The sequence below is a fragment of the Trichechus manatus genome, unplaced genomic scaffold (genome assembly GCF_000243295.1).
Source record: "Trichechus manatus latirostris isolate Lorelei unplaced genomic scaffold, TriManLat1.0 scaffold00039, whole genome shotgun sequence".
In the NCBI taxonomy this organism is placed as follows: domain Eukaryota; kingdom Metazoa; phylum Chordata; class Mammalia; order Sirenia; family Trichechidae; genus Trichechus; species Trichechus manatus.
In genome coordinates, this window is record NW_004443975.1 from 3,378,481 (window position 1) to 3,393,593 (window position 15,113).

Genomic DNA, 15,113 nt, shown 5'->3' on the forward strand with positions numbered 1-15,113 from the left:
ATTCCAACTCATAGCAACCCTATAGGATAGAGTAGAACTGCCCAGTAGGGTTTCCAAGGAGCGACTGGTGGATTCGAACTGCTGAACTTTTGGTTAGCAGCCCAAGCTCTTAACCACTGTGCCATCCGGGCTCCTCAAACCTTATTAACCATTTGTATCAAGGGTCATCAAGAGTCAGTGTTGACTCCGCAGCAAAGGTCCATTTCTTTAGCAAAGACACATTCTTAACTGGCAGTGAGCAAAGTGGCTTCCTCTGACTAACAGGCAGGTGGCTATTCCATTTCCCCCTCAGACCTGACTGCCTTCTGCCCGGGGATAGGGGTGGGGGGAAGAGAGCGGGGAGAGGCCTGATGTCACCAGCCCTACATAAGGGCCTCCTTCAGCTCCTGCAGGCAGTTCGGAAGCAGCTGGAGGAAGGAGTTAGGTCCCACTTACAGGATTTTGGCTTTTGAAGTCAGACACAGACACAGCTGTTGAGTGAAATGCAGCCGCCCCAGAAAAGCCCAAGCCTCAGACCTTTCAAGCAGAGAAAGAGCTTAGGTAAGGCCCTTGGAGCTCCTTCCTGGGCTCTGGCCCCTGAGAGAGGAGAGGAAAGACACAGACCTCCCCTACAGGCCTGACTATTCATTTGCACTTATATTTTCACAGCAACCAGAAGAGAGGAAGTGGCTGGAATCCGGGCAAAGTTCCCAAGCAAGATCCCGGTAAGACTCCAGAGTACTTACTCTCCTCAGGGCCTGCAGACCTGGTCTCTGGAAAAACAAAGCCCACCCAACAGCCTCCTCTGTGTCCCAAGTTCCTAAGGCGCAGAGCAGCCTGAACCACGTTCTCAGGCTCTTGTTCCAGAAGAGACTCACGCTGACACTCTCGGCAGGTGATAGTGGAGCGCTGCCCCCGCGAGAAGCTCCTGCCCGCGCTGGACAAAACCAAGTTCCTGGTCCCGCAGGAGCTGACCATGACCCAGTTCCTCGGCCTCCTTCGGTAGGTGGGAAAGCACAGGGTGGGGTGGGGAGGGTGCGGGGGTGTTGAGCATGCCTGGTCTTTTTAGGGGTCTTCTCGAGTCTGGGAGAAGGAGGAGGGGAAGAGTTTATTATACCTTTTTCTTTCAACTGCGCCATAGAAAAGGATGAACTCATGAGTAACCTATTTGAAACAGACAGGGAGTATCTGGCAAACACCTGTAAAGAAAGTAAGGGCTTCCAGTGCTGCCTTAACAGCTGTTTTCTCTTTTTTTTCAACATTTTACTGGTACCATATTTTAATTACTGCCATCAAATTTTTCTATAATTTTTCAAAGGAGCCTTGTTTCTGAAACTAGTCCAAAGAGCCCTCTGTTTTCAGGTATTTTAAAAGTCCAGTGACACGATTTTGCCCCTAAGTAGGTTTTCCCTTGAGGCCAGAGAGAGTTTTCAGGAGGACGATGCTCTGTGCCTGCGCTGAACCACGGAGAGAGGAGACAGGCTTGCTCCACACACAGCTTCAGCCTTAATAAAACAAGAGCCTGGTAGAGGAAGAGCAGAAATGAAGGTGCCCTTTCTGGACAGAACGAGTTGATCCTCCGGAGCTGATGGCAACACCCCCCTTCAGCACCACGCTTGCCCATGCAGAACAGGCTTTTGCTCGTCACGGGACAGTGCAGTGGTTGGGGCTCCGTCTTTGGATTATTCCTCCTTAGTTAACCAGGTTCTGAAACCCTTTCCCCTCCCCACTGTGACATAAATTTAGCCCCTCCAGCACCTCAGAGCTGGAGCTGGGGGTAGACCAGTTGTGCCTCTTAAACAACACAAAACAAAGTTGGTGGGTCCTTATTTAGGTGGAGGGGGTGTGTCTTAGTTTCCCATAGCTGCTGTAACATAAATACAAGTGGGTGGCTTTCAAAACAGAAATTTATGGACTAATGGACCACAGTTACCACGGCGTCCACCAGACTGAGTCCAGTACAGCTAGATGGTGCCTGGCTACCACCACCGACTGCTCTGACAAGGATCACAATAGAGGGTACTGAACAGAGCTAGAAAACGATGTAGAACAAAATTCTAACTGACAAAAAAAAGACTAGATTTACTGGCCTAACTGGAGAAACCCCGAGAGTATGGTCCCCGGACACCCTTTTAGCTCAGTGGTCAAGTCACTCCTGATGTTCACCGTTGAGCCGGGGATTGGACAGCCTCATAAAACGAAATGGGACTAATGAGGCACAGCAGTCCAGGGACAAGACTAGAAGGCAGGAGGGAACAAGAAAGCTGGTGATAGGGAACCCAAGGTTGAGAAGGGACAGTGTTGACATGTCGTGAGGTAGTTAACCATTCTCATAGGGCAATATGTGTACTAACTGTTTAATGAGAAACTTTGTTCTGCAAACCTTCATCTAAGGTACAAAAAAAAAAAAAAATGAATTATCTATGTGAGATCAAATTGACAATAGCAACTCAAAAGGTTTGATGGGAAGCCTAGGGGGCAGTGAGTTGAAGATAATGATGATGGACTAATTTGGAAAAGGACAGTGAGAATAGCAGCACAACTGAAAGAATGTAATCGATGTCACTGAATTGTACATGTAGAAATTTTGGAAATGGTGTAACTTTGGCTATGCATATTTTCACCAAAAAAAAAAAGAGTCCTCCAAGGTCGAGAAGGGAGAGTATCGTAGGGTGGTTAACCAATGTCATAAAACAATATGTGTACTGACTGTTTAATGAGAAACTATTTGCTCTGTAAACCTTCATCTAAAGTACTATATATATATATATCTATATATATAAACCAGAAATTTATATTCTCACTGTTCTAGAGGCTAAAATTCCAAATCAGGGGCTCAGCTGTGTCAATTCCTTCCTTGCTGTAGCCCCAGGCGTTCCTTGGTTCTTGGTGATTCTCACATGGCATCTGGCTTCCCCTGTATGTGCCTGCCTGTGTCTATGCTGTTCTTTATATCACTCACACATGATTAGGTTTAGAACACACCATACGTTGATACAGCCTCATGGACGCAACAAAGAACCCTATTTCCAAACAAGATTGCATACACAGGTACAGGGGTTAGGATTCCAACACATACTTTTTGTGGGGAGGAAAGGGAGAGGGGCACAATTGAATCCATAACAGGTGGTTAATGAGAAGTTTGGAGTCTCTGAGCGTGCAAATTGTTAATGTGCTCAGCTGTTAATGTAAAGGTTGGAGGTTCAAGTCTACCCAGAGGCACCTCACGAGAAAAACCTGGCTATCTACTTGCAAAAAATCAGCCACTGAAAACCCTGTGGAGCACAGTTCTACTCTGACACACATGGGGTTACATGTGTCAGAGTTGACTAGATTGCTGCTGGTTGGTTGTTTGTTTTTTGAAGACCGCAGGCAGAGGTAGGGGCAGCAGGTGGGTTGTCTGTGTTCTCTGGAGCAATGTTTCACAAAGGGAGGTCTGCCTGTTTCACAGTCATCCAGATTTCTGGACTGCTGTTGAGATCTACTTAATCAGAATCTGTGGGAATGGATAGTGGTGGTGGTTGCATAACAAGGCAAACGTAATTAATGTCACTGAGTTGTACATGTAAAAATGGTTGAAATAGCAAATGTTTTGTTATATATTTTACTACACACACAAAAAAGTCACGTGTGTGAAGGATCCTAGGAATCATCATTTTCAGCGGACCTCTCCTGTGTAATTGTTTAAGTTTAAGGGCCACAATGCTACGGGTGTGTGTGGGGGAAGGACATCTTGGGTAGATATGGTTATATTATCTACGCCCTAAGATAAAGCTACGGGTCAAGGGCCCATTCCCTGCCAGATCAACTTCTTTCCTTTCTGCTATCTCCCCCTAAACCCAGGAGCCGCATGGTGCTGAGGGCCACTAAAGCCTTTTACCTGCTGGTGAACAATAAGAGCCTGGCCAGCATGAGCGTGACCATGGCAGAAGTCTACAGGGACTACAAGGACGAGGATGGCTTCGTGTACATGACCTATGCCTCCCAGGAGATGTTCGGCTGCTGGAGGTCGGCAGCCCCCAGGGATGGGAGCAGCCTCAGGGACAGAGCCTGCAGTCCTCTCTAGCTCAAGTCACCATGAACTTGTCTTCTAACTGATGTTCAGACGCGGGCAGAAGGGAAGGTTTCCTCCCATGTGTACTTGGAAGGGGCCCAGGGCCCAGGGATGCCCTGGGGAGATCAGCACCTCCAATGACAGTGAGGACCTGGTCCTTCCTGTTTGCTCTTTAGGGCACCATGTTCTTGTGTTCTGTCTCTAAGAAACATTTGGGATGTTCTTAGAAGTTTTGTCAGAAGCAACTCTTTCTGAATAAGAAATGGTTACGTATGCGATGATTTTTGTCCGATGAGCCAGAGTCACATTTTAAGTGTATCTTCTGTGTTGAAGGTGGGCAGGGCCCTGGGAAGCTGATTCCACCCCTAGCGTGTGGACGGAGGTCAGTTCTATGACTCAATGACCCTCTGGTCTGTGGACGGGTCTCGACGGAACCAAGTGAAGCCCGTACATCACCTAAGCTATCTAAGAGCCACCTTTATCTGTGTCATTAAAGGGACCATTGTTACATTTCCACAGCATTCACTCTACTTGGTTATTTTCTCTCTAATTCCTTTTTGTCTGTCTATTCCTCACAAATGGTTAAGCCCTCGACTACTAGCTGAAAGATTGGCAGTTTGAACCCACCAAGAGTTGCCTCAGAAGACTGGCCTGGTGATCTGCTTCTGAAAGGTCACAGCCTGGAAAACCCTATGGAGTAGTTCTACTCTGCACACATGGGGTCGCCATAAGTCAGAATCAACTCAAAGGCAACCGAGAACAACATGCCTCACGTATCTATGCCAAAGTTGTAACTTCTCAATTTCAAATAGTTTAAATGATTAGTCTTCCTTAGACTAGAATTTTTTTTTTTGTTTTGTTTGGGTGGCACAGTGAAATTTATTTGTCTTTATGACTTCTGTGTAGTAACTACACACACAAAAGAACAAATGCTGTCAAGATGGCCATATGCAGTTTAGGAAGTGACTGGTCCCGGTTCAATCGTACAAATATTCATTCAGCTTAGAAATGAGTTTCTTTTTAATGGTTTTAATCTTTTTTTTTCAGTCCCCAAGGCTTGCACAGTTCAGTACAAATGTTTTTGCTATTTCGTTATCATTAGGCACATGATGTTTACCAATTCCCAGCAAAAAAGTCCTTTGACAATAGAACACATTTTCAAGAAACAAATTTGATGAGTTTATTACAGTTTGATACAGTTGCGCTATCAGACCTACACATAAAACATGAAAATTAACAAATAATACTTGTTTTAAGATTTCATTTCTTTTAAAATATTACCACTTTTTTTTTTTTTGTGAAAGGGCTCCATTGATTTCTTTGGTTTCATACATTATAGCTCTATGTGACCTAAATATATATACATATATATATATCTTTATTTGTATCAAACATCAAAATTCAAAAAATTAAACAAAATTTCAGAAGGTAAAAATGGAATTATTGCTTCAGTATGAAAAAGGCCTGGCCAGATGGGTGCTACTGTTATTATTGCTTTGCTTCTATTGGAAAACTATCCTAGAAATCAAGGAATATACTCCACAGCTCCCTGCTGAAAGTGTGATGTGGTTGAACATTATCAGCTATGAATATGTCCCTACCTTCACTAAAGCTGTTCTGATCTTGTCCTTAACAAACAAAACAAAGTGAAATAGCATAAATAAATAAGTTTACCTAAGGGGATACAATAAATAGGCTGCTAGATATTGTTAACATAAAGCCCTTCAGTGCTGTACAATTAAACAATAGCTTTGGATTTCCAAGGTCTCTAAAACAGAGCCTTCCCTTTGTAACAGATTTATTGCTGGTGTGCAGCTGACAGGTAAAGAGAATACCTTTCTGCTGTTTGCCTCACTTGAAAATGGAAACACAGAGGATACAGCTGTAAGTTCTGCCTTTTGGGAATTTACCTGGGTATGTACCATCAGTTTTTGACCTCTGCCCAGTTGTAGAACACAAATCTTAGGGATTAAAAAAACAAAACAAAACTAGTCCTTCAATTCTTAGTGGTTTCTTGGTCTCCAGAGCAACTACAGAACTGAACAGAGAAGCAATTAGATTCAAAAGTTTTGCTGCCTTCTTTTCTTCACATCCATTGCATCCAGAATGGGTTGTCTTTTCGCAGTATATCTTTGACCAAGCTCTTCTATTTCTCGTTCCATCATGGGGTCCAGCGCTTTTAACAGCATCTGTAGCTCTTCTAAACTTAGATTCTTTAAAAAATCATAGTCTCCATCTTGAAGAACTTTCCAGTTATCAGGAAAAACATTTTTGGACATACGGAATGGTTCATGCATGTTCTGATTACAGTTTTCATGGCTCTTGTTTTTGAAGTCCTGTTTATCAAAGTAGTCCATGAAAGATGGTCTTTGTACTTGTGATGAGGTTACATTTCTTTTCATCGTTCCATCTTCCTCTTCCTCATCCTCACTGTTTATAACCATGGTGCCCAAGTCTGATTCTAACATCATGCTATTATGTTCAATCATGGCCTGGGCCCCTTCACTCATTGTGCTTGTGGCTCACATCGTGCCCACGCTTTCCGAACTAGTCTTCACCGTGGTGTGGGAATCCAGCTCATCTTCATCCTTTTGAGGCTGAAGCAACTCGGCTTCTTCTGTCCCTTGTCTCTTCAGCTTCTGCTTCCTGTGGCCTCTCGGCCCTTAGGCCTCACGCCTGCATCTGCCCTGCTGGGGCAAGGGTTCCAAAGCTCAGTAGCTCCACTGGTAAGTGCCCGGAGGCACCCCACTCCGCCAGGAAGCCTTCTGCGCACAGGCAGTCAGCTCCCTCGCTCCGTGGGTCGGCAAGCCTAGTTCCACCGTTAAGTGCCCAGAGGCGCCCCACTCCGCCAGGAAGCCTCCTGCTCACAGGCATTCAGCCCTCTCACTCAGTGGGTCGGCTCCAGCGCCATCTTTCACCGGTCTCCTGGTTCTGCTGCTGTTGGTTCTCTTCTGCTGCTGCTTCTCTGCTGCTGTAGGTTCTCTGCTGCTGCTGGTCCTCTGTCACTGCCGCACGTCTATCCATTCACAGTTTTAAAACCGCTTCCACATTTTAGGTATCTGTTAGAGCAGTACCCCACTTCCGGTACCAAGTTCTGTCTTAGTCATCTAGTGCTGCTATAACAGAAATACCACAAGTGGATGGCTTTAACAAAGAGAAGTTTATTTCCTCACAGTCAAAGTAGGCTAAAAGTCCAAATTTAGGGTGTCAGCTTCAGGGGAAGTCTTTCTGTCTCTGCTGGCCTTCTCATCAGTGTTCCCCTGGACTAGGAGCTTCTCGGTGCAGGGACCCTGGTCCAAAGGACGCGCTCTGCTCCTGGTACTGCTTTCTTGATGGTATGAGGTCCCCCTAGAATTTTTTTAATAATAATTAAAATGGGGTTAATAATCTCTAGCCACCTCACAGAGTCAGTATGAAAGTCATTAAGATACTGCAAGTAAAAATTCTTTACCTGACAGTGAACAAAGCGCCATCTTGAAGGAACAACTTGGAGGGCTGTGAGCAGAGAGATTAGACTATCTTTATGTTCTTCCAGTTCTAAGACTCTATCTTTCTGCATGCATTTTCCTGTCTCTGCCCATTGTTTATGCAGTTCTTGTACACACCCTCCTTTGCCCACTCACAATACCCAGCATCATTTTTTTTTTTTCCCTATGTGAGTCCACCTATCCTTCAAGACTCACGCAAGTACATCTATATCAGTGGTCCTCAATATGGCTGCAAAAATGCAATGTGTGAGCCCACCCAGATTGATTTAATCAAAATCTCTGAGGGAGGGGCCCAAATAATTCTAGTTCTTCAGTTCTGTATAAAGCCTTTCCCGACCAGTCAGCCCAATACAGCACAGCAGCCTCTCCTTCTGAACCCCAGCTCTTGTTGATGGTATCATTCATTGGGAAAGAGCCCACAGTGCCTTGCATGTTAATTATCTTTTATAATTTGTAAACACCCCATCTTTCTAAACAGACTATAAATTCTTTTAGGGATAATTTAGCTTTGCATCCCATATTGCACATAGAACTGCCCATTGCAAATAATAAGAATCTAAAAATATTTTCATATGTGGTTGTCATGGAGAATGTGACTAGAAAGTTGAACTATTTGATGTCACAGCTTCTAAAACAATAATAAAAACCCTCCAAAACAATAAAAGATCAGTTAAATAAATTATGGGCTAACCATACGTCTTAGTTTCTTAGTGCTGCTATAATGAGAATACCACAAGTGGGTGGCTTTAACAAACAGAGATTTATTTTCTCACAGTTTAGGAGGCTAGAAGTCCAAATTCAGGGTGCTGACTCTAGGGGAGGGCTAGCTCTTTCTATTGGTTCTGGGGGAAGGTCCTTGTCTCTTTTCAGTATCTGTTGCTCGGTTCCTTGGCAATCTTCACATAGAGTGTATCTGCTCCTCTGTTTGTGCTTGCTCGCTCAGTGCCTAATATGCTCTTTTTATATCTCAAAAGTGATTGGCTGAAGATACATCCTACACTAATATGGCATCATTAACATAACAAAGAAAACCCTATACCCAAATGGTATTATAACCACAGGTATAGGGGTTAGAATTTACAACACATCTTGGGGTGGGGCGGGGGAACACAATTCCATCCGTAACACCATATGAAGGAATACGTTGTTGTTGTTGTTAGGTGCTGTTGAATCAGCTCCGACTCATAGTGACCCTATGTACAACAGAATGAAACATTGCCCGCTGCTGTGCCATTCTCACAATCTTTGTTGTGCTTGAGCCCATCATTGCAGCCACTGTGTCAATCCATCTCATTGAGGGTGTTTCTCTTTTTCACTGACCATCTACTTTACCAAGCATGATGTCCTTCTCCAGGGACTGATCCCTCCTGATGACACGTCCAAAGTATGTGAGACATAGTCACGCCATCCTTGCTTCTAAGGAGCATTCTGGTGGTACTTCTTCCAAGACAGATTTGTTCGTTCTTTTGGCAGTCCATCGTATATTCAATATTCTTTGCCAACACCACAATTCAAAGGCATCAGTTCTTCTTCCGTCTTCCTTAATCATTGTCCAGCTTTCACATGCATATGAGGTGATTGGAAATACCATGGCTTGGGTCAGGCGCACCTTAGTCTTCAAGGTGACATCTTTGCTTTTCAACACTTTAAAGAGGTCTTCCGCAGCAGATTTGCTCAGTGCAATGCATCTTTTGATTTTTTGACTGCTGCTTCCATGGTGTTGATTGCGGGTCCAGGTAAAATGAAATCCTTGACGACTTCAATCTTCTCTCCATTTATCATGATGTTGGTTATTGGTCCAGTTGTGAGGATTTTTGTTTTCTTTATGTTGAGTGTCATCCATACTGAAGGCTGTGGTCTTTGATCGTCACCAGTAAGTGCTTCAAGTCCTCTTCACTTTCAGCAAGCAAGGTTGTGTCATCTTCGTAAAGCAGGTTGTTAATGAGTCTTCCTCCAATCCTGACGCCCCCAGGTCTTCTTCATATAGTCTAGCTTCTGGGATTATTTGCTCAGCATACAAATTGACTAGTTATGGTGAAAAGATACAACCCTGATGCGCACTTTTCCTGACTTTAAACCATGCGGTATTCCCTTGTTCTGTTGGAACAACTGCCTCTTGATCTATGTACAGATTCCTTATGAGCACAATTAAGTGTTCTGGAATTCCCATTCTTTGCATGTTATCCATAATTTGTTATGATCCACATGGTCAAATGTGTTTGCATAGTTAGTAAAACACAGGTAAAACATCTTTCTGGTATTCTCTACTTTCAGCCAGGATCCATCTGACATCAGCAATGATATCCCTCGTTCCACACCCTCTTCTGAATCTGGCTTGAATTTCTGGCAGTTCTCTGTCAATATACTGCTGCAGCCACTTTTGAATGATCTTGTTGTAGGGGAAAAACATCACAAAGCTTAGTAAAGCAAAACAAAAGTTTTATTCTGCATATATTCAAAAGGGCAAAAGTGGGAAACAGACAACCAGGCTGCCAGAGCCATGTCTGTCCACGTCCAAAGAATATTACAGAACAGGCAAGAGTAGGAAAATGGGCAAGCATGCTGCCACAGCCATGTCTGCCTGAGTCTAAGGAACATTACAGAATCATCCTTTGTAGTAGCATAACAAATGGGCAAAACCATTGGAAGCGTTACCTTTTCACAGATTGGCTAGAAATGGTGATCTTACATTTTGAATTGTCTTTCTTAACAATCATTGGTACAAGTTTCAGTAACGACAGTCAGGAGGGTCCTCATTGGTCCAACAAATTTTCTATTCACTAAACGCTAATACAAAAAGATAAGAGTAGAAAGTCTTTTGTGTTCTGTTTGAATGGCTTATGTGAAGGGTTCCCTAAAGATATTTTCCAAGATTATTTTAGCTATTGTCTTTATACCTCAGCAACCAGTTGATGTGTCCTTGTGAGCCCTTGTGGGCCCAGCTCCAGCTGGGTCACATTCTCTATGCTCAAGGAGAGGGAATAAATGATTCCAATATTATTTTCTAAATCAATCTTCAGCAAAATTGTACCTGAGTATGATATTAATGATATTGTTCAATAATATCTGCATTTGGTTGGATCACCTTTCTTAAGAATAGCACATGGAAGCCATTAAAAATGATGTTGGAGAAGACTATTTAATGATATGCTAAAATGATTTTGATACATTAAATCAGAAAAAGTAAGTTACAAAATAGCATGTAATTTAAAGAATCAGGGAAGTATTTATGGAGAAGTGGTATTCCTGAACACTATATTTAAAAATATATATAGCCAAATTCAAGTTCAAATTAATGCACAGTAAAACAAAGGCAGCATCATTTTCCAATATTTCAGTACATAAAATTGAGCAAAGTTACGTAATAAGTGCTTATTTCTGCATTTTAAACAGCATCTCCCTTTTTGCAAAGTTTCCATCCTAAATTGTTCCAATCACAGGAAATAATTCATCCACCACAAGCGAGATATTGTTCTGTCTCCTGCTCTTTTGCTGTGGCTCTGCTGCTGACAATCTGGCACTTGCCTCAAAGCCCTGGAGGCACAGAGGTTAAGCACTTGGCTGCTAACCTAAAGGTCAGCCACTGAACCCACCCACAGCTCCACAGGAGAAAGACCTGGCGATCTGCTCTTGTAAAGATTACAGCCTACGAAACCCTATGGGGCAGTTCTACTCTGTCCTATAGGGTCATTATGAGTCGGAATGGACACCAGGGCAATGGAGTTTAGGTTCCTATAAGGAGCCTGGTGGTGCAGTGGTTAAGAGCTCCACTGCTAACCAGACTGTTTGCAGTTGGATGCAACCAGCCGCCCCACGGGAGGAAAGCTGTGGCAGTCGGCTTCCGTAAAGATCACAGCTTTGGAAACTCTATGGGGCAGTTCTACTCTGTTGCATAGGCTCTCTATGAGTTGGAATTCCACTCGAGGGCAATGAGAGGTTCAAATAACATGAAAATGGAACATAAAAAGAAGCTATAGCAAAGTTCAGCTTTGTGTAACCTTATCGTTCTTGTTAGAGTCAGCTCTGACTCCTGGCGACCTTATGGATAACGCAAGGAAAGGTTGCCCGGTCCTGAACTATCTTCATGATTGCATAACCTTAGACGGCTTTAATACGTTTTTCACCTTCTATGGAAATAGTCTTTCTTTTTTTTTTTTTTTTTCCTATCTGTAGAATAAAATAGTTTTACAAAAGAAAAAAATAAAATAGTATGTACCATATAATCCCAAGTTTTTAAAAGAAAAATAAGCCCAGAAGGGACTATGTCCGAGTGTCCCCACCCAGTAGGCACTCTCACACACGCTGGGTGGAGTGTAATTTAGTACAAACTCCATCAAAAACAGTTTGGCAATACCATCAAAATTACAACTTTACATACTTTTTGAAGCAGCAATTCCATTTCTAAGAGTATTTTATAAGATGCTCGCACACTTCCAAAATAATATATGTGAACCTTACTAATACAATGTGGTGCAAAAAACCTTGAAAATAAATTAAAACATCCATCAGTAGGGAACTGGTTAAATAGTTATGGTACATCCACTTGCTTGAATATTGTGCAGCTATAAGATAGAGGAAACGTTTTATGACCTTATATGAAAAAATCCTCAAGGTACATTCTAAGTGAAAAAACTTAGGTGCGTATGTATTAAATGGTGTGTATTAATATATATATGAGCCTCTGTGTGTGTGTGTATACCTACACACGAACTGATTTTGGTTTCTTTCCTTCGGGGAGAGAAAATGGATGGGGACAGGAGATTTTTTTCATTGTATACCTTTTGAATTTGAACCATGTGGATATATTAACTTAAATTTTTAAAAATTAATAATGAAAAATACCAATCTGCTATAGCCTGTAAGCTTTGTGAAGGTAAGAGATTTTGTCTGTCTTATATGCAGTTCTATTCACAGCTCCCAGCATAGATCCTGGCATAGAGTGGGCACTTAATAGGTGAATGAATAAATGAATGATTAATGTTTAGTGGTGGGATTCCAGGAAATGTTCTGTAATTTTTAAATATTCTCTTACATATAGGTCTTGATTTTATAATCAGAAGAAAAAAAAAAACTTTAAGATGTAGTACTGCCTTTAGGGAGTGCTGGTGCACAGTGGTTAAAGCACTTGGCTGCTAACTGAAAGGTCAGCAGTTCGAACCCACCAGGCAGTTAGCACCCACCAGCCACTCCTCAGGAGAAAGATGTGGCAGTCTGCTTCTTTAAAGATTTACAGCCTTGGAAACCCTATAGGGCAGTTGTACTCTGTCCTATAGGGTAGCTATGAGTTGGAATTGAATTGACTCAATGGCAGTGGGTTTGAGTTTTTTTGTTTTTGTACTGTCTTTAGACACAGGCAAGGGGCCCCCTGCCCAGGGATGGCTCTGAGCCTCAGGAAGCCCTGCTGTTTGGAGTGCCTTCCTCAAAATTATTCTAAGACCTCCTTCTGTTGGCCAAAGCAGCTGGAGCTGATAGTGCCATCGAGGTGGGGTGACACGGGCTCAGAACGGATCCCAAGGTGCTCTCCAGCCCTCAACCACCCACCCCCTCATGGGGCCGACCAGACACCCAAGGAGCTCCAGAACTCATGTCTAGGGTCATCTGGGGGCCTTAAACTGGGCCCTGGTTCCAGGAGGGTGGCTCAGAGAATATGTCACTTCCATTGGCTGGTGCAGTATTTTTTTGTGGAATTGTGTGAGATGGGGCTGTCAGATGTCACCGGTACTCTGATTTTGGGTGATTCTCATTCAAGTAGGATACAAGGTAAAGGCTAAGTTCAGGCACCACTGACCCTTGAGTTTGAGTATCCTGCTACCTGTGCGTGCATTGTCTCTCACCCATCCATGTTCTCACATTTTTTCATCCAACTGTCTACATAAACAAGAGCCCCAGGAAAAATATTTGCTGTGACTCACATACCTCAGCGGCATCCCTACTCTGATGTAATCACTTGTATTGTTTGAAGAATTTCTGTGAGACTAAATAAAAGTACTTAACATTCCGACAGGTCAAAGCAAATGTTTTCTTCTAGAAGATAGTGTTGCTAGAAGAGAGAAGATAGCTAAGCCACTGTGATCAGAGCCTATACCCACAGAATCCAGAGTCAAGAGACAGTTGGCCTGGCTAGTCAGTTATACTGCAGGCTATTTTTAGAGCTAAAGTCAACAGTTTTACAGTGCTTTTTCTCATTTATGAATATGTAACCAACCCTTGGTGTCCCTGGGTGGTAAAAATGTTAACGTGCTTGGCTGCTAACTGAAAAGGTTGGAGGTTCGAGTCTACCCAGAAACACGTTGGAGGAAAGGTCTGGCAGTCTACTTCCAAAAAATCAGCGATTGAAAACCTTATGGAGCACAGTTCTACTCTGACACCCATGGAGTCGCCATAAATCAGAATCAACTGGGTAGCAGCTGCCTGGTAGGAAGGGGAGGACTAAATGACAACAGGTGAAGCGGTGGTTGCTGGTCCCTGGGTGCTGCAAACAGTTGGCGTTTAACCACTAAGCAAAAGGTTGGTGGTTCCAACGCACCCAGCAGCACTGTGAAAGAAAGACCTGGAGGTCTTTTCCATAAAAATTATAGCCAAGAAAACCCTAAGGAGAAGTTCTTCTCTGTAACAAATGGTGTTGCCATGAGTTGGAATTGATTCGATGGTAATTTTTTTCTTTTTGGCTTAGGAATGGTTGAAGTAGGGGATGTTTACTAACAGTGCTAGAGGAGAAAGGGGTGATTCAATCAAGAGGAAAATTAAGAGATTACACCTGGACAGGACTAGTGAGAAGGTAGAGGAAGGGCTGATAGAGTTAGTTTAGAGCAGGGGTGCAGGAGGTTGAGTGACTTGGTTTCATTCTTGTCACTTTTCTGAACCCTTGAAATTTCTTCCAAACAAAAAGCTTCAACAATGATGAGGCTTTCAGAGTTAATCATATTTCTCAGTTTATTATTTTTTTAAACAAAAATGAGATTAGCATTTATCTTGCTTTTTTTGTTTTATGTATCATGTTGATTTTTATGGTATATACAAATCTACTTCACTTTTTCAGCTAGCTACTATTGCTTTGTCTAGATGAACCATAATTTGTTTCATCCACCTCCAGTTAATGAACTTGGACCTGGTTACAGCGTTTGCTATTGCAAATAATGTTGGCAAGCATGAACAGGATTTGTATCCCAGCTTTGCTGATCGCATGCAGAATGACCTTGAGCATGTTTTTCTTCTTTAAATCTCAGTTTTACCATCAGTAAACTGAATACTAGCAGTAGTACACTGAGTTAGTGGTTATGAGCATTAAATGAGGATAAAGTACTGTAAATAGAACTTGGCATGCAGTGGGCCTGACTCTTATAAAAATCTTAATATGAATGTCATCTTTGTGCGTATGTCTTCATGTATTTGTATTGGTGTTTCTGTACGATAACTTTCTAGAAATAGAGTTGCTCGGTAAAGGGTATGTTAAAATATAATAAATATGCTACATTTCTCTGTAGAAAGTTGATCTAATTCACTCACCCCAAAAGTGTCTGTCCTCCCACTGGAAATATAAATATTTACATATAATAAATATATTTTATCTACTAGGTGAAAAATTCCCTAAT

General features: G+C 42.6%; 1 protein-coding gene across 1 annotated transcript; it reads left to right on the forward strand.

The window, feature by feature from the left end:
• Nucleotides 1–468: 468 nt before the first annotated feature.
• Nucleotides 469–4,053, forward strand: LOC101351409 (microtubule-associated proteins 1A/1B light chain 3C-like). Its single transcript, XM_004375856.1, has 4 exons — nucleotides 469–540; nucleotides 649–704; nucleotides 875–981; nucleotides 3,823–4,053. The coding sequence occupies exons 1-4, from the start codon at nucleotides 483–485 to the stop codon at nucleotides 4,043–4,045; spliced, it is 444 nt and encodes a 147-aa protein (XP_004375913.1). The 5' UTR covers nucleotides 469–482; the 3' UTR covers nucleotides 4,046–4,053.
• The last annotated feature ends 11,060 nt before the right edge of the window (nucleotides 4,054–15,113 follow it).